This window comes from Manacus candei, unplaced genomic scaffold (genome assembly GCF_025592945.1).
Source record: "Manacus candei isolate 608988 ecotype Guabito, Panama unplaced genomic scaffold, ASM2559294v1 h1tg000014l, whole genome shotgun sequence".
NCBI lineage: Eukaryota > Metazoa > Chordata > Aves > Passeriformes > Pipridae > Manacus > Manacus candei.
In genome coordinates, this window is record NW_026138062.1 from 54,499,533 (window position 1) to 54,519,252 (window position 19,720).

The 19,720-nt window shown below is 41.9% G+C and overlaps 1 protein-coding gene across 1 annotated transcript in view; it reads left to right on the forward strand.

Moving 5' to 3' along the window:
* Positions 1 to 5,654: 5,654 nt before the first annotated feature.
* The window catches only part of MAN1A2 (mannosidase alpha class 1A member 2), a 134,291-nt gene continuing 120,225 nt past the window's right edge, over positions 5,655 to 19,720 (forward strand). Inside the window, exon 1 of the mRNA XM_051780282.1 lies at positions 5,655 to 6,432. Within this exon, the coding sequence (XP_051636242.1) occupies positions 6,125 to 6,432 (308 nt within the window). The 5' untranslated portion in view covers positions 5,655 to 6,124. The remainder of the gene's footprint in view (positions 6,433 to 19,720) is intronic.

Below are 19,720 nucleotides of genomic sequence, written 5' to 3' on the forward strand. Positions count from 1 at the left end.
AATGGTGACAGATGGGCCCTGCTGGGAAGGAGAAGATCATTGAACGAGACTGGGATAAGTTAGTGAGTTTGCAATTATAAAGCATGTGGCTTTTGTAATTTCTAACCCCCAGTTCTGCAAAGTAATCAGTGCAGTTGGGCCCATATGCCTGCAGGGAGATTCATGGAGACAGGCATGAAGATCTGTGTAGAGGAACAGGGACATGCAGATATTCCAAAACACAGCTGTAAGGGAGTAAATCTCTCTTTTTCAGCCAAATTTTAATCTGCCCTGTCCAGAATGGAAGAATGCCTCACTATGAAATATGAACTTGATTTTCATGTTCCCCATAGCTCTCACCAGACTAGGGCTGGAATTTTAAGAAAAATATTACCCTTTCAAACATTGAAGGATCTGCCACTGTTAAATGTTGTCCATCTCAGTATGCCTGTGGCATACTGAGTGCTGGGTGACAGGTTTTTTTAATTATGTTTTGAAGAGGACTCTGACTTGTTTTTTATAATGTTGAAAATCTTTGTCTTGACTCATTTCTGTAATAAACTTCTGGCAACGGGAAGCTATAATTTATTTACGTAGAAATTTCTCATCTCTATTATCGTAAAGATGTCTTAGCAATTCTATTTTTAGGATTGCACAAATGGGGCATAAATCCTGTTTTTCTTTTAAAGCAGATTGTGCTAGGATATAAAACATCAAATGTGTGAGATTTGTGTCCATCTGAATGATCAGCTTGGTTTTTATTTCCAGGGACAACCTCAGTCATCAAGTCCCACCATATGTAAATGCAGACCACTAAGCAGATGATATATTTAACTTGTTACACAATCTCTTCCATGCTTTTAACAAGCTGCAATAATTCAGAGATGGTCTTCCCAGTGCATCCCTACAACAGGCAACTATTTGGTTTCAAGGTCTTGAAGCTATGCAGCTCTTGGCCCTTTTTTCTGACCATTCCTGGCAAACTTATTTTCACTTTTCAACCAAAGAATGGCAGTGCTGCTGCTGATCCCAATACACTCATCGACATCATGTTTTCTTTTACAATCTGATATTTATGCCTGTTCTGTGTCTCTGTAGAGAAGTTGCCATGAGTAAGTTCAGTTGTCATAGCTGCAAATTTTATGGTGTAGTCTAATATTCTTTCATGGTTCCCAAATTTCTTTTTGATGTGCAAGTCCTTTCATGCCTTAAGGAAGCACAGAAGAAAGCACAGAAGTACTTGAAACACTAATAAATAGGAGCCGGAGGCTGATATTATAGGTCAACTGGGTGTAGGAGGAGCTGATGTCTTAATGATGAATCAGAAATGCTAGGAGAGGGGGAAGGCATGTCAGGAAAGATTGGGAAGATGCAAAACTTGAAGTGACACAGCGAGGTCAATCACTCACAAAAAAAAAAAAATCTCTTTCCGGAAGCACTTGGAATGGACATGAAAAGTGCAATACTGTCTTTGTGGGAACCAGAGAAAAGGAAGCAAGACAATGCCTAAGTGGAATAGTTTGGCTGAGGTGATGGATCAGAAAGTCCATATCTTTGATACATTAAGCAGAAAAAATTCAACAAGTGCGATTCAGAGCGTGGATGTGAGTGTGTAAGGTGAATTCAGAGCTGAAGACCAAGCATGGGTTATGGGTCTGAAATAGGAGAAGATTGTGTTCTCCACCTTGATTGAAAAAGGAAGGAGGAGAATGAGATTTAGACAGTATTAATCATCCTGCTGTAGCCAAGGTAAGGATGAGCAACGCTAGTCTTCCTCAGAAAGTTCTGAGGGAAAGGGTGGTTTGGAACAAAATGGGATTTGAATCAGAAAGGGTGATTTGTGAGTTGTCCACATAGAAATAACAGTAAAATGTATGTTTACATACATTCAGCAACACAGGGAGGAGGTCTATATAGAGCAGGGCAATGTGCCAAAGACCAAAGTTTTGTGGCAAAGCTTCGCTGTGGATGAAGTCTCTTCCAAAGAAGTAGATTGGAAGAATAGGAGGGGAAACACGGAGACAAAGTCACAGGAGCCACTAGAGACTGGATTCCATAAAAAATGTGCTCTTGGGACCCCAATCACCATTGGGTCCAAGAGAATATGAATGTTGTTTCAAGCTGCATCAGACTTTCCATGGAATCTGGGGGCCACAGGAAGGACTGGAAAGTGTTTGGAAGAAAACTGAAGAGGCTTTGCAAACAATAAATCCAGACTGTGTGCCCAAATTGTGATGCTAGAAAAGCTTCCTGTGGTCATTTAAAGAAGAAAGAAATAATACGTTGACATGGATCTGTACTTCTACAGGACTTAATTTGTCTACCTTTGAAAAATGTGAACTACCCTAATAGCTTTCCAGAAATGTTGACTTGTGGAAATACAGTGACTTTAGTGCTGATGATCAAGCACTTTTGGACCTCAAGTTCCCAGTTACATTAGCAATTGATCAAAGTCAAGGCAATGAGTACAGGAAGTTCCTGGTTCTTGTGAAAATCTTTAGGTTTCAGCTCAGGACACTTCAGAGAATGTTCTGAGAATCTGATAAAACCCTAAGAGATGCAGAATCTATATAGTGCAGCTCCCAAAATCCAACTAATTCAATACAGTTCTATATTTAATGTTGTTCAGCTACAGAGTAACACCACTGCAGCGTGGAAAATCACTGGCAGACTTACAGGGATATGCATATTACCCAGTATGACAGAACCAAAGGATGAAAAATTACTATCAGACTTTGGTAAAAAGTAGGGAAGTCAAAACAAGCACAAAATTGTAGAAATACAAAACTTCATCATAGTTTAGACACAGATGCTTTAGAATTTGGGAAGGTCACATAACAAAACCTACAGAAATGTCACTTTCTTGCAATGAGCTGAACACAAAAGAAACATGTTATAAAGAAATTGGAAGCTTCTGCTCAGTCTTCTAAAGCAAAAGAAAAACAAGTGTTGGCAGAGGAGAGTGAAACAAAGGGCAAAGAGACTGAAGAACAAAAGTCTTCACGGACTGATCTTTGTTTTCCAGACTGTGTGTAAAAGCAATTTAACAAGTGAAGACATGAACATATTTGAAGATACTTTACTTTACCAGATCAAAACTAGAAGGCAGCTGAAATGGCCAACAGACCAGTTGAAGCATGTTCATCCTGTAGTAACAAATTAAATGTTTGGTTTAGTTACTGTACTGGCTGGAGCGCTTCGTAGTGCAAGACTAGTGAGCAGGGTCCATCTGTCTGCTGCATGGCACTGTCATGGATCCTCTTTGTAAAAAAACAGAGAAGAGGAAGCAAAATATAAGTTGATGGAAGAGTTTAGCTGGGTGGACAGATGAGAAAGGCCACTATCTCTGATATGTTATGAAAGATGAGAAGATTCAGCAAGGTGCAATTCATAGCTTGGTTGTGAGAACATAAGGAGTGATCAGAGTAGAAGAGTTAATTTTGCCTAGGTCTCCTTTACCTTGATCAGTTAACTTCAGCTAACTTGACTGGCTCATTAATCGGGATTTTTTTTGACGCACCCACATCTGTGCCACTAGATTGACCATCAGAGTATTTTTTGTTAGCTCAGCTGCTTTCCTTCCCTGGAATCCTCCAAAAATAACCTTTCTTGAGGGCTTAATTTCCATAGTACACCACACTCTGAATTTCCCAAAGATTGTAAACACTTAAAGGAAAGCATAAGCCAGACCTAAATGCCTGGTATTACTGTTATCAAGTCTGCATTGCTCAGATACCAGCAGCTGCTGTGACTGGGATCAAGGGCACCACTCATGGGCATTGGAAGCATTTGGGTAGTGGAAGCCACTCTTGGCTCTGTGCCTGCTCTGTCTACCTGCAGGACACATGCCTCAGTGCTTTCTCTCCCACTTTCTTTGTGTATTTACACCTGCAGATGGGATTCCTCACCCTTCTGGAGCTTCTCTGAGGAGGAAGGTTTCCTGCTGGGAGCTGCTGCTTACTGCTTCAGTTCAGTTTTCATCTTGTCACTCCTACCCCAGTATAGGGATGCTGCCTTACACCTCAGAAGTCCTCTCCAGCCTAGCTGGCTTCACTTCAGCACGTTGAACTGACCTGTTCTCTCTCCTGCCTTTATGCTTCCTTGGCTGTGATTCAGACTTGTCTGCCAGGTTTGCTGAGCACACTCTGCTCTCCATAATCTAAGAGTACCCGAGTCTCCAGTGATGTTGTAAAATCTTTAAAACGTGGAAAACACCCTACTTTGAAAAGAGCTTCAGGTGTAACTTGTCTCCCAGACTTACGGACCTGCTTTTGTTATGTGAACTCCTCTGAATCTGATTCCTGCAGCTACCCTGTCCATGCCTTTTCTTCACTTTTCCTTTTGCTTTTTTATTAAACCCTGTACTGAATGGGGAGCCCTGCCTTGTGGGGGAATGCAGGCAGCAAACCATGGCTGACCAGGGTAAAACAGCTATGTTTAATATTTGTAAAGGGCAATTCAGGTATGCTTTCTGTCTGTCACTTTATCTGCATCCCTTCTCAACACACTTCTGCCTGAACATTCCCACAGGTTAGGTTTGAAGTGGCTCAGGGAGCAGGATGGCTCCAAGACTTGAAGCCACGAGACCTGGCACTATTTGTGCCAGAGAAGTTGTGAGAGAGAACACCCTGGAAGTGTTCAAGGCCAGGTTGGATAGGACTCTGAGCAACCTGGAGTCTAGCGGAAGGTGTCCCTGCCCATGGCAGAGGGGTTAGAAATAGATGATCTTTAAGGTCGTTTCCAACTGAAACCACTCTATGATTCTATGACTATCTGTGGTGGACCCTCGGTTGCCCCAGGACAGCTGCCCTGGGCAGTGTGCTCAGCCCCTAAAGTAAACCAGAACAAGCTCACCTTGGGGTGCAAAGCCTGATGCCTTCAAGTCTGTCTTACCTGTGCTCCCCTCAGGTCTCTGTGCAGCTCCCTCAGGATGTACCACAGAAAATGTCACTCCTACTCAGGGCCTTGTCTCACAGAGTGCCCAGGGTGACTATGAGGCCCTGTGCTGGGGCAAATCACAGAATCATAGCATCCTTAGGGTTGGAAGGGACCTCTGGAGATCACCTAGCCCAACCCCCCTTCCAAGGCAGGGTCACCTAGAGCAGGTTACTGGATGCAAATAATAGCACAGGAACGCATGCAGGTGGGTTTTGAATGTCTCCAGAGAGGGAGACTCCACAACCTCCCTGGGCAGCCTGTTCCAGTGCTGTGCCACCCTCAACGTAAAGAAGTTCTTCCTCATGTTCAGGTGAAACTTCTTGCATTTTAGTTTATGGCCATTATTCCTTGTCCTGTCGCTGGGCACCACTGAAAAGAGTCTGGCACCATCCCCGTGGCACCGGCCTTTAAGATATTTATATGCATTGATGAGATCCCCTCTGAGTCTTCTCTGGACTAAATAGGCCCGGCTCCTGCAGTCTCTCCCCGTAGGAGAGACGCTCCAGTCCCCCCAGCACCCTCGTGGCCCCCCACTGGACCCTCTCCCGCAGCTCCGTGTTCGGGCGGTGTTTCCCGGGCCCCCCGCCCCGCCCTCCGGTACCGGCGCCGCATCCCGTGGGGGCCGCGCTGAGGCCCCGCCCCCTCCCCGCCCCCGGCCCCGCCCCTCCCGGGGCTCCGCCCGCGCCCCGCGCGCGTGCGCCGCCCGCCGCCGCCGCGCAGGCGCAGTGAGGGGCGGGCAGAGGGTCCGGAGCGGGACGGGCGCGGCGGCCGCTCCCGGCGGTCTTCGCAGCGGGACCCCGGCGCGGCCAAGGGGATGCGCCTCCGCCCGGCCCGGGCAAGAGGACGCGGGCGAAGCGACGCCGCGTGCCAGGCCGGGCCCCCGACCGCCCGCTGCCGCTCGTCCCGCAGCCCCGCGGTCGCGGAGCGCGGGCAGTGCCGCTGACCGGAGTCGCCCGCTCGGGCCCGGCCGGCCCCGCGGCCAGGGAGGGAGGGAGGGAGGGAGGGAGGCGCTCAGGTACTGGGGCGGCCGCGCCTCGGCCCGAGCCCCCGCGGGGGCCGTCGGGGCGGCCCGGCCTCCCCCCTGCCCTCCCTTCCCTCGGCGTGGAGGATGGTGCAGCCGCCCGCAGCCCCCGAGCCGGGCCGGGGCCGCCCTCCCCGGGGGCTGAGGGGATGAGCCGTGCCCCGCCGGGTGGTCGCTAGCGCAAGGATGACCACTCCCGCCCTGCTGCCGCTCTCCGGGCGGAGGCTGCCCCCGCTCAACCTGGGGGCCTCCGCCTTCCCGCACCACAGGGCTACCTTGAGACTCTCCGAAAAATTTATCCTGCTCCTTATTCTTAGTGCCTTCATCACCCTGTGCTTCGGGGCGTTCTTCTTCCTCCCCGACTCCTCGAAGCACAAGCGCTTTGACCTGGGCTTAGAGGATGTGCTCATTCCCCACGTGGACACCAGCAAAGGGGGCAAGAACCTCGGCGGCTTCCTCATCCACGGGCAGGGGCACGACGAGCACCGGCACAGGTAGGTACCTTGCTCGCCGGCGAGGGAGCGGGACTGGGGAGAGGGAGATCCCTTAAAATAGGTCCTTCCCGTACTGCTGTTCCTCCTCTCTCCGACATCCTCGTGTCTTCCCAACGTGCATCAACTTCTGAGCGCTAGCCTGGTGTCCTCCAGCTGCCACATGTAGCTGTGGCTCCATGTTTTCTTTCCCAGTGTGAATTTAGCCTTCTGGCGAGCGAGAGCTGGGAGGATAAATATGAGCTGTCCTCCAGTGACTGATTTATTTTCTCACCCTGGCCAATTCCCTGCATCAGTCATGGAGAGAAGGGGGTTAAGTTATGGCGTTTGTGGAGACAGTGTAAGTGACTGAAAAACTGCTGCATCTCTTCTGTAGCTATTATGTGCTTACTCAAAACAGCTGCTTGTTGCTGAATAGTGTGCAAGAACTTTGATCTGACAAAGACTGCATGCTGTGATCCAGAGGCTGTCAGCCTCTGATGAGCAGGACACGGAACTAGTGCATGTGGCACAATTGCCTTTTTCTGGCCCTTAAACTCACTTGTAATTATGTTATTCCAGGTAATTGAAGTTGCCGGTTGCTGAGTTGCCTTAATTGTATTTGCCAGTGTAAAGAACTTGGAGATAAGATAAGGGTATCAAGGTTTAATGTCATACTGTTGATAGGTTTTTGGGGGCCACCTAAAGCTCTGTGTGGTGTAAGCCTCTAAATGCTCAAGGCTGGGTCATGTGAAGTAAAGCGTTCAAAATGGAGATAAAACCCCCTTAAATTATGGTTATACAGTGTACTTGCTTCTAACATACTTTAATTGCTTAAATCCTGCCCTAGTGCCTAGATCATAGTGAGGCTGACAGATCTCTCTTCACTGTCAAACATGTGCTAAAATATGATGATGGGTGATAAAAGATCTGCTCTTCCATACTCAAATTAGTAATACAGTGAAATTTGAAGAAAGGTTACTTATGTTGGTAATGTTCCTTTGAGAACAGTTTAAAACGTATCTTTTTTACATAAGTATTATTTAAAGGTTATTTGTGCTAGATTAAAAGGAGAGGTTTTAATTGACCTCTTTTTATTAATCTGTTATGAGTTATAAAGAATACCTGAATACCGTGGTATTTTTCCTTAAGGCATCTTTGCTGTCGGATGCCTTAGGCCACTTCCATGAGCCCTTTCTCGCTATCTGAAAGGGCATGGATACTTAATATTTAACAAGTACTTATTTTGTCTATGATGTTAATTGCTGACGTGGTTAAATGTTGCATTAAGGATAAGTTTAGACAGTCTCTAATATGCCTTTGAAGTTCTCCTGTTTCGCTGTGTGTGTTTTTTCGTGATGTTATTTCTTAGCTTCCCTGGTCCCTGTTGCACATTCAGTCAAAATCAGTTTCTAAAATATAGGACAGATGAAACAAAAAGAGAGTTCAGGAATTTTCAAAACTCCAGCTGTGACTGTTGTACCTTGTGTTGCTCAGTAGATGGGCTGTAGAAAAAGGAGTTAGTTGATAGTGATATTTCATGTGGGTCCTTTACAGGTTCCTTCTTGAAGTGTAATTCCTGAGGCCACAGCTTTAGTAATGAAGTACATACGTTTTGTCTGTCATGTGTAGATAAGCAGTAACTTAAAACTGTTGGAACTAAATGCATTTTTGGTTGTTTGGGATATGTTCTTAAGCGAAGTGGTTATCCTGCCATCAGTCACCTCTCCTACTGTTCCTCTATTGCTATAACTGTGTGTACCCTGCCCTCCATTCAAAATTTCCCTGTCATGTTCTTTTTTTTTTTTTTTTTATGGTCACATTTTGAATTGTTATTTGAGCAAGAATAGATATTGTTCCTGTTGTTTTAGCCCTGCAAACCACTAGATTACTCTAGGCATATCTTAACTGCTTTAAAAGCCTGCCTGCTTAACCTGCTTGTAAGACCCTTGTGTGAATGCCACAAAATGCATTGTGGATCAAGGTTACGTGCTTTACTTTCAAAACAACTTCTTTGGCTGATTACCATACAGTCTTATCAACAAGCTATTTCCTAGCTTGGAGCTGATGTGGTGGCTGCTTTCCATAATGGAAAACACTTGTTGCCATTTTCATTATCGAGTTCTTGCTCCTGGGTTGCAGGGACATTGATAGATGGTATTTTGAGAAAGTATAGGGTCTTTGGTGGTGAGTTCTAGATTACTTGTTATATCTGTTTGGGATGGAAAATTTTGTTCTGCCTGCTGTCAAGGAGCAGAGTCATGCGTCAACTCTATAAGTGTTGGGTTTTGGGTAGTGCAGAGGAGTTATGGTACAAAAGATCAAGAGAAATTAACCTACCCTGAGTACGAAGGAGGATGCAGTCTAAGATGTGCAGTGTGAGGATGGATTGGCAAGTTGTATTTCCAGAAATCGAGGGACTTAGGTAATCAGATCAAAGGTCATTCATATGAAGTATACACTTGATCATGACATGACAGGTGTTTTGATTTAGTCACTAAAAAAAGTGTTTCTTCTGTGAATGCCAGTATTGACCTCTATCAAATGATAAAGTGCTCATATTAAAATGCTGCTCCCTTGGTATATAGGCTATAATAATTAATTGCACATTTTGCCGTACTCAAATTTTTAGCTTTGTAGGCTGTTGGAAAATAATTTTGTTTCTATCTTCTAGCAAAATATAGCAATGCTGTAGGTAGAAAGTTGTCGTGCAGCTATGCTTTAGTGTTGGGTGTACAAACAATGGTTCCCACAGGACCTTTTCTGTATTCCTTGCATTGCTTTCCCACCTTGTCCCTTGGGCACCCTTGACATTCTTGAGAGCTTTTATTATTATTGTTACAGTGGTTACTCCTTGCTGACATTAACTTTACATCTTCCATTAAACTGTTTTCCTTACTGCTCCCGTCCCTTTTTTTGTTTTCCCTTCCAGGCAGAAAAAGGCAGGAGGCGGGGGGGAACCCTGCTCCCTTCCTGATGTTCTTAAATATTTATTCAAAAATTACAGTGTCCTTGCCTATCATCCAAACAAAAAGACATTTCATGTAAGGAGATGGTTACAATCTGGAGTAAAACTGCAATTTATATTTTGGGAAATGGGAGGGATGTATTGCAAGGTGATGATCATTTTCATGTACTCATTTCATCGGTAAGCTCTTCATGTGCACTTGCAGCATAGTGCATGGGGAATGAGTTAGTAATGTTGGAAAGATGTACCACAAAATTTTGCCTCTGAGGGGAGGGAGAGTGGAAAAGACTAGTCCAGGACTTAGGAAGATATGCGCGTACACACACTTTTAAAAAATAAATTTAATTTCCTGAAGATGAGTTTCTCTCCATTTCAAATAGGATATTGCAGAGATTCTGGAATGAGAGCTGCATGGTTTTAAAGATACATCTTGCCAAACTAACTTGAGTGTCACTCAAAATTTGTTACACAGCTTTAGATAACTGTCACTTCTCCCAAACTTCTGCATCTTCTACCACATAAAAATACTTAAGGGGTTTCTTACTACCCAGTTACTTTTCAGATCTTAGGTATTTTATTCTTCCATACCAGACCTAAAAGATAACTCAGGAACCAAATCAAAACATTCTTATGGCTTCTTGGCATCTAATGTAAATGAGTGAGAATGCAGATGTCCTGTAATCTCCTTGATTTCTCAGATTTTTTGAAAACAGGATTATCTGCAATATAAAAATGGAGGGAACTTGTTTATTTAATGATGTGTCAAGCAGCTGCTCTTTATATTACTTTACAAAAGCTAAGATCATTTCTGTGGTAAAAGTGCATTAATCTTAGAGGCAACGAATAATGTAACTTTAGGAGCTCAAAGCAACAAAGCTACTTTGTAACAGCAATTGGACTACTATTGTGCCAACAGTTAAGTCCTTCAGAATTTGCAAAGCTGTATCTTCAACTGCTAAATTCCTGTGTATTGCTGAAGTCATACTTTCTGTCTGTGCTTCGAAACAAAAACCAGACACCAACCCTCATGTCATCAGGTTGATAGCAGGAGCTGTTAATAGAAGTGACCACCTCAACTACCTTACCCTCTGTGAGTGAGTAGGTATAGATCAGTTTAAATCATGCTTTCAACTTTGTTTCTGGAAAGCTAAGGAATATTGATTTCCATGTGATGCAAAGATATAAGCTCAGCAGTCTGACATGACCAGTTGAGAGTCAGCAACTGTATGGCAATAGTCTAAAAGTGCTCTTTCTTCTGTTGCTCCATATGTGGTTGTCTCTATGGCAGTAGCAGCTCCTGTGTCAACTCATAGGAGGTGAAAATAACAAAAATTATTCTGAGGAGCTTTCAGTCTTAATTTTTTCTTTTAAATTCTGCATTTTTTAAAAAGAAGCAGGAAAAGCGTAACATACTTCTTTTGAATCCCTTTGTCTTATCTGTATGACTTAATTAGCCATACTAAAAGTGGGCAGAGGAGATAATCTCTGTTACTGGGTTCAGTGTGTTCTGTCATAAAAGTACATAACTGCTCTTTGCTCTTCCTTTCCCAACTTTACTCTAGGCACAGCTCATTAGTGTAATTAACAGTATTTGCTGTTGTGATTCAGCGAGCCTGTTTTTTCCCCTGAAAAATCAGGAGCCGCTGTGTTGTCTGCACCCCAACTCCTACTCCATTCAATTTTTCATTGCAGACTCCCCACAGTCTCTTTCAAGTGTGGGCACTGAGTTTAGGCTGAGATGCTTGATCTAGAAGCAAGGATTTCCTAGGGTGCAACACGCAGGAGATACGGGTCCTCATGGTTACATCTCTGGAACTCAAGTAGTACGTTCCAATTCAGGGGTCAGAAGTATCTTGTATGTCTAGGGCAAAGTAGGCATAACTGACTGGTGCCAGTCTTCAACTGTTGAAACTACTGCAAGAGCACTGGCCCTCTTTACTGGGAGACTTTTCTCAGCTGGAGTTTTTAGTAGACAAATATAATTCTTCATTCTGGACTCCATTTTGAGAAAGGACTTGAGAGATGATGCTGGTACTTGAAGATTTATGGGAGTTTGATTTCTTCTGGAGTGCCCACTTTATACCCTTAAACTCAATTGGGATTTGTCCTGAAGTTGCACTGGGCAGTGGGAGAGGTGCCCTCTTGTATTATTTCTGAGGTTCTGCTGAAATGAACGCATTATGTTGTAGGCTGAGAAGTGCTTTCAATTTTGAATTACAAAATGCAAATTCTAGACCATCTGTCTAGATGTCCTCCCTCCTCTCCCCCATCTGCTGAACAGAGCAGAGCATGTGTAGAGCACTGCTTTCTTCATGTTCTTTTACTGTACTCCAGTTTGTCAAAGTATTGCCTCTATTATGAAAGAGGGGAGTCAAGAGCTGGTGTTCTCCAGTTCTTACCCTTTTCACTTAAAAAAAAAAAAGTTTTCACTTGTTGGTTTTCTGCATGATCTATACTTTGTCTACATGCTGGAAAACAATCAGGCGTGGGAAAACTGCAGGAAGCCTGCTAGCTGGATTTACGCCAGCTAGTGGGTGGGAGGCAGTAGCAATTTGGTTCATTCGTAGTTTTGTAGATTAAAATCTCAAAAGAACTTTAGCCTAAATGTGGGTTGCTTGATTATGGTAGCAATGGAGGCAATAGTAAGCAGCATGGCTAGTTGTGGGCATATTGCTCTACAAGAGTTCTCCCATGGTTTGATCCTCTCAGTTTCCTGTAGTAAATACAAATATCTCGATCCTACTCAGCTAGTTGTGAGTTATGGGTTTTTGCTTCCTTACAACAAACGTCACCAAACTTGTAATTGGTTTTTCATACAGGTGTGGTATGTGCACATGTTTTCATAACAACTGAACTGAGACTGAATATGGGCAAAGAGGAGAAATTTTGTAATACCTTTATTTTCTTCTTATGTCCATCCCTAGAAAGCCCATAAAATTAAGAAACATGGTCAATGCTTTTATTCTACCATTCTGCACTTCCATTATTGCAGCTGTCAATGTTGAGAAGAGACTGGTCTCGTGGGTAGGCAGCTGTTCCTCAGAGTTGTTATTCCAGCTAACAAAGTGGGAACTCGAGGACACCTGTTTGGGTATAGCTTGTGGGATTTGTTCTTTTCCCTTCATTTTCAGATGCTGGCTCAAGTGAGTGCTATCATCTGTCTTAATTCAGTAATAAGATTATCACTTTATTACTGAAATTCGGAGTTCTCTTGCAAGTTAGCTGTTTGTGGAGAGAGGAGTGTTCAACAGGCCAACAAGCCTGTAAGGGCAAGAAAGGGAAAAAATAAGTATCTTTTTTCCTGCTGCCTCAAACCTTGAAATAAAAAGTCTGAGGGCTTCAAATGTCCTGTATGACTGTAACTTTTCTGAAGTATCTGCATTTACAATCTAATGGTTTTTCTCTTATTTGCTCTATATGACCTAGGATATTTGTCTTCAAATTCAACACATAGATTTTGCTTTATTATTTTATTGTATTGAGAGTGAATACATTCATTCATGGGGGGAGGAATGTTGGGAAAAGTTTTGGTGATTGCTAGGTTCTTGTCATAGGTTTGCTCATAAAATTTGTGGGATTTTGATTCCTTTTGTCTTTGTTATCTAGCGTCCTGTACGGAGGAAATTATGTAACTTCATCCATTCACTCTAAGATCTGGAGATTCTGTGTTATTGTATGAGATCTTCGAATACTAAATAATAAGGGAGATAATTTCCCTGGTAACTTCCATTCTTGTTGTTTTGAGTACCCAACCAGGTACACTGGTGTTTCTAAAATTAAAAAAAAAAAGCTTAGAAGATAGGTTAATAAATAGCCTATAATATTATTATGTCAGCTAGACATTGCTTTTTAAAGGTCTTTTTGGCCTTGTTGCCAGAGCAAACAAAGTTTGTGGACATGCTGTGTGTTTACCTGTAGCTCTTACTGACCCTTTGCTGTTCTGTATTCCTCGTTCTTCCCTGTAGGATCTCTCAGCAGCAAAGGGTGACCTGTCGAAATAAGTGCTAAAGGAAGGATCACAGCTGTGAACCCAAGAGTCATTTGTGATACTTGGTCTGTGTTAGTCAGCCTGCAGAAGTGTAGCTCTGAACCAGCCACAGCACTTGTCCTCTGTTCTTCACTGATTGCTGGAGAGGGGTGGTTGGAGATTAATGCTGTGGCAGGGAAGAGCTGGATTTTATGGGATAGCAGTAGCAATGAGGTGTGTTACTGAGGTGGTAGGAAACATTGGAACAGAAAGCGGAAGGCTATTGGTGTTTGAACTACAGGACTGCGTTAGTTCTTCTTCTTGGAGGACTTATTTGCCCAAATGTTGAATCATATTTGCGATTCTCTCTTGCTACTTTTTTTTTTTTTTTAAATAATCTTATGATGCACACTGATGAGGAGGATTACCTTCCATGTGGTATTGAGCATTAGTTTCATTAATGTTTTATGTGCTCTATTACTTGCTAGTCACCTCTTAAACCACCAGAGGATTTTAAAATGCTTTCCCAGCTCCTTGCAGTTACTGCCATTGTGGCTTACAGTGGACAGCTAGCTATTTTCCATGATTCTATTTGAGAGAGCAAGTTTGAGGTTCTCACTTGGCTTAACATTATGTAATCTGATCAGTATGGCATGAGCAAAATTACAGCTTTAAGGGAGTGCATGTGATGAAAGTATTTTCTTGCTATATAAAGCTCTAGGAACTCTTAAATGAGAGAACTCTGTTAACACCAGGATGCAGAAATGTCAGTTTTCATAGAATCCTAGAATGGTTTGGGTTCAAAGGAACCTTAAAGATCATCTAGCTCCAACCCCACTGCCATGAGCAAGGACATCTTCTACTAGACCAGGTTCCTTAAAGCCCCGTCCAACTTGGCCTTGAACACTTTCAGGGATGGCGAGTCCACAGCTTCTCTGGGCAACCTGTGCCTCACACCCTCACAGTAAAGAATTTCTTCCTAACACCTAATATAAACCTCTTCAGTTTAAGGCCATTCTTCCTTGTCCTATCACTACATGCCTTTGTAAAAAATCTCTCTCTCCAGCTTTCTTGTAGGTCCCCTTTAGGTACTTGAAGGCTGCTAGAAGGTTTCCACGGAGCTTTCTCCAGACTGAACAACCCCTACTCTCAGCCTGTCTTCATAGATGTGCTCCAGCTTTTTATATGCTAGTAGGCAGTTGGAAGACTTTTGCAAGATGGTGTTCATCTCAGCTGAGTTTTAGCACTGTTTGCAGTCCAGCAAGGCATTTGGAGCTTTCACAGACAGGCTGCATAAGTAGTTTCTCCCTCTCAGTAATTTGCTATCATATCTCTGTGACCTGCTGACATGTTTTAATGTCTGAAGTGTACAGTCTGGCCATTTATGAGCAGGTGACCATCAGTGGTAAATCAGACTAATCCAATTGACTTTTTATTGGATCAAACTGAATGTGATCACTAAGGGTAAGAAAAACGTACCGTCTGTGGGATTGGTATATCCCTTAAATCCTTCAGTGGGAAGGGGAAGATCACATCTGCTGTATTCTCGCTTTGAATATCCTGCTGGATAAATAAACTTGTGCTGAACATACTGGGTTCTACACTTGGTTTGGGTTTGTTGGCTAGTAAGAATAGCTTACAGCATGTGCTGTTCCCTCAGCAGATTTTTCTGGATATGTAGCTATCTTTATAAATGTGTTGCATTTTGAGTGCTATTTGCTGTTTTTCCAATGCAAGTTGTGGGATCTGATTTCGCTCCAGAATACTTTCATCCTTTGTCGTATATTTAGAAAATCGTAATCCAGAGCTGACTTTCTGGACCACAAACTTCCTGTTTGTTTTTATTACTTTTGTGACATGAAATTTGCTCTCTGCTTTAAAAATAGAACTTGAAAAACACCTGCCACTGTCTTGGCTTGTTTGAGATGGCAAAAGTAGAGGGAAGGATGCTTAGAGAAGAGGGAAGTTATTTTCCTTGTTAAGATACAATATTCCTCTCCTCCCCCCTTTTTTTTTGTTTCTGAAGAAAGAAAGAATTCTGTCCTGAAAAAATGATAGTGTGAACTAGTTTGACTAAGAACTGTGTTTCTGGTGACCTTTTAAATCTCTTAATCAGGTTTATCTTGGAAACAGTGATGACTATTTAATTCTAAACTTAATAATTGCAGATGATGCAAGCAGTGCTATAATCACACATTCTTAGTTTCCTAAAGGCATCTGTTCTGCTGTCACTGGCTTCTGTTCGAGTCGAAAATGTTCTCCAAGTTTTTAAGTACTGTATGTAGTGAATTCTGAATTGCAGTGCACAGTGTTCTGGAGAAGACATGACTGCAGAGGGTTAAGTGGGCTTAAGAAATTCAGATTTTCAAATTTTCTACAGATAGTAGAATCCGTGGCAATTGAAATATTAATGGGTCTCTGAAACAGCCCTTTTCCAATAAATACATAAAAATCAAAACAAATGAGAAACAATGCTAACAATTAAAAAAATTTTAACTTTAGTTTTATCACTGTCTTGCACATTATTTTAACTGGTTGTTGCTCTGAACTGTTAAAAATACTGATTTAGGTACTTAAAAACAGTTAAGTTGGATCTGCTGATTGTTATACTTGTTAAATTGGTCGAGATCAGTGCAGTGAAAAGTTAATAGAATTTGAATGTTACACCTATTTCTATGTGAAATGAGTTACTATTTCACATGCCAGAGGATGGACCTTAACTGCTCTTCAGTAACTGTCACCCTAATGACTAAGAATTTTTTCAATTTTGTGTCATGTCTGGGAACTTTCTCATTTTGAGAGTTTGATACCCATGGAAGGATACTAGAGCTATCACATATACAGATATATTATCTGTATATGTGATATCTGTAAACTGCTTGGTGAAGTGGATAATCAATTGTCACTGCTATCACTTAAATACTTGAATGTGAAACTTTAAAACCAATGACTAATGAGGTGACCGATATTCTACTGGAAGTTTTTATAAGTAACTTCTGTATGAACTTGGGTTCAGCATTTTCTTGAAATAATATTAGTGAACATGATGATTGGGAATAATTCAAAGTTGTACTGGTAACCAAAGGAAGCTCTTTTGTAAAAACAACACCAAAATCCACCTAAGTCCCCACCCCAAACCAAACAATAAACCCTCCCATCACCCCATCATTCTTGGTCTTTATGTGAAAAACAATGGCAGAAACCAGTGATGGAAGAGAACCTGGAATCTTTCTGACAGGCTTTTACTCAGCCCTGTGTTGGCATTGCAGCATTTGATTGCTGCTTGTTGGCCAAAGTTGGCAATGGTAGACAGTTTATTCACTCAAAAAGTGAGTGCCTAATGGTGACTTTGTTCTTGAGTGTGTTGGTGAAACAACAGAATTTTTATCATTGCTCCATGTGACCCCCAGGTCCTTGCTTTGCTCTGTTCTCTTTTGATATGTTTATTTTGGTTTCTATAAATCACTTGAGTACTAATTTTATTCCAATGGGTGTGCTGTTGTGGTTATACTCAGTCATTCGCTTGACACCCTGTCTCCCCTTTTTAGACATAATTTTCTCAGAATAGCATCTGGCCGTCACACTATGGTGGGACTAGATCATCCAATCTACTGCTATTACAAAGAAAAATGAGGCCTGACATATTCATGTCAATTTGGCAAGGTGCCTGAATCATTGTGCTCAATGAAATATGTGACGTTTCAAGTGGTAATGTAACCTGCAGGAGCACTTGCAGGAGAAACTTGAGGCAGTGCAAAGAAAATGCCACGTTTGCTTGGGCTGGAAGGTTTAGATGCTGACATGAGCCACCTGATCAATCCCCATCACAAGAGGGTTTAACCCATTCCAGTATTTCATTTTATTCAAAATTTTTTATTCTCTAGAATTTGTTGGTGGTGATCCTAGAAAAAGTTAAGTGCCTTTTGAGTTCAAAAGCTAAAAAAACCCAAGGAAACATCCATGGAACTTCCTTTCATACATTAACAGGTAGACAAACTAGCAACTAGCCCAAACTCCAAAGTGGTGTGTGTAACTTTTGAGTAAGTTGTAATTCCTTGCTTTTCTATGGTTCTCTAGCAAGTTGGTTTTGAACTTTCATGGATTCATAGTATGGAATTTTCAGGGAAAAAAAAAAAAGCAAGCTATGTAATACTGTCTAGTGTTTTAGTAACTAGAAAATATGTAGAGGCATAAAAAATTAAATTACTCCTAAAATATGATACTTAAAAAATTCATTTTTCTATCTGACTTCTGTTAAGGAGAAGAAATTCTGGAACCTGTACAGACTGTGAGTAGAATTCTTCCAAGCTGTCTTGAAAAATTCCCTTAAACTGCATCAGCCATAACCTTGTTCTTACCAGCTTTCAAGTGTATTCAATAGTGCTTAAAATAGAATGCCTTTTGAGATTTAGAAAGGCTTATATTTACATCAAACTGTTAAAAAACATTTGTGGCAGATGGTTTTTGGATTTGTATTTTATTTTCAGTTTCTGCTCTACCTCTTCTTTGTATAGAATTGTTCACTTATTTTTAGCAATTTGACCCTACTGTTTTCAGTTCAGTGCTCAACAATTAAAAGGAAACAGGGCAGTGAAGGTGGCAAGTGCTATCCAATGGTTCTATAGTCCAAGACTTCTAAAACAGCATCACCATCTTCTGTGCTATGTGGAGATGGGAAAGCTGCGAGGGGAGGAAAGGGTAGACATTGGATTGTAGTCTAACCCAGAAATTTTTCTTATATTCCTTTATGCCGTGCTGGTTTTCAGATCACGAATAGCCTTTGCCCCAGCCTTTCTCCCACAAAGGCTACGTGTGGTACTGAAACATGCTGTGGTGATGGATGGCTAATAATGCCTCTTCTTTTAACCCGTTAATAACGACTGAACTGTAGCCACTCAGAAGAAAGAATGAATAAAAGCCTCCATAAAACTGAAGAAATCCTCAAGAAAGGAAACTACATTTGGCTTTGACAACCAGTTTAAATACCATGTTTTGTGCTATTTATTTTTTCTGGAATCCAGAATGATAATGACTGAAGATGACATAATGACTGAAGGTGACATAATATTTATAGGGGAGGGAATTAAGCTTCCATTTTCTAGTCTGAGTGCATAATTTTGCAACACCTTTACTTTAGGGTTGGAAAGAACTTCCAGCTAATATTAACTTCCATGTGTGACAGTGGCTGCAAGGATATGACCTTTTACCACAGCATTAATCTTCAGAAATAGAATCTGTCTTTAAAATTGCCATGGGTGAGTGTTTGGCATCTTGTGCCATGCACAGAGGTTCTTCAGACAGGAGATACACAGCAGTTATTTACTGGCTCATGCAGAGAACCTCACCAGTTAGGCTGTTTACTGTGGATTAATGTGCTTACCAGCTCAGTGAGTCTCTGCTGACCTGGAAGGTATAAGGTAGGAAAATATCAGCCTCCTTTGATCTTGGAGCGGGTTGATTCTTGATCTGGCTGAGTCAACATATTCCAACTCCACTTTTTCTTCAGCTTTTATGCCTTTTGGAGTCAATATTTTTCTCTTGGATTAAGTTAGTATCTCATCAATTACATTCTGTTTCTTACCTTTGGTAGCTTATAGCTGTGAGAGTATCCTCTCATAAGGTTCCAGTTTATTTTTGGAGCTCAGCCCAAGCTCACACTGGATTTTGAGTTGTAAAAGAGTTGAGTCTCATGATTTGGTCATCTTGGGACCATATGCTTGTTTACTCTGGACCAGTATGTTTGAAGCTATTAGGTCTGAACTCAAAATAAACATGACTGTTGCCTACAGCCAGTGAAATGAAGGAAAGAGTTGCGAGTTGTTTTCTAGTTCCAGAGTTTTCATTAGTCAAATCAATGGTGTTATCCTGTTTGAGTCATCTCTTAGTTATGTACTGTTATATAGTACATATAGCATGGATACATTTGTTAGTGAAATGATCTGTTTTTCATGAAAGAGGTAAGAAAGTTGCCATAATAGTTTGAGCTAATGAAACAGATTTTATTTTAATCTTTGAGGAATCAAACATTTAACTACATCTATCCATGAGCTGCATTTTGTTGCTGGGAATTTAGGAAGTTGTATATGGTGGTGGTGAAGGAAGAAATTAGACTTTACATGCTGGATGCATGTATGATTATATTACACAAATTAATAGAGGAAGAGACGTACTATGTACAGTACTATGTACTGTTTATAAAGCTCTCTGATAAACTTGAAATTCTATTGATGAAGACAATTCAAAGACCAAATTGCTGAGACATTTTATATCCCCATCTCTCTCCTTGTTTTGGATTCATGTTCTTGGCTACAGTACTTCTGTGTATTTTCTGTCTCGGTCATGTCAAGAGCAGTTTGTGTCCAGCTCATCTGTTGTTG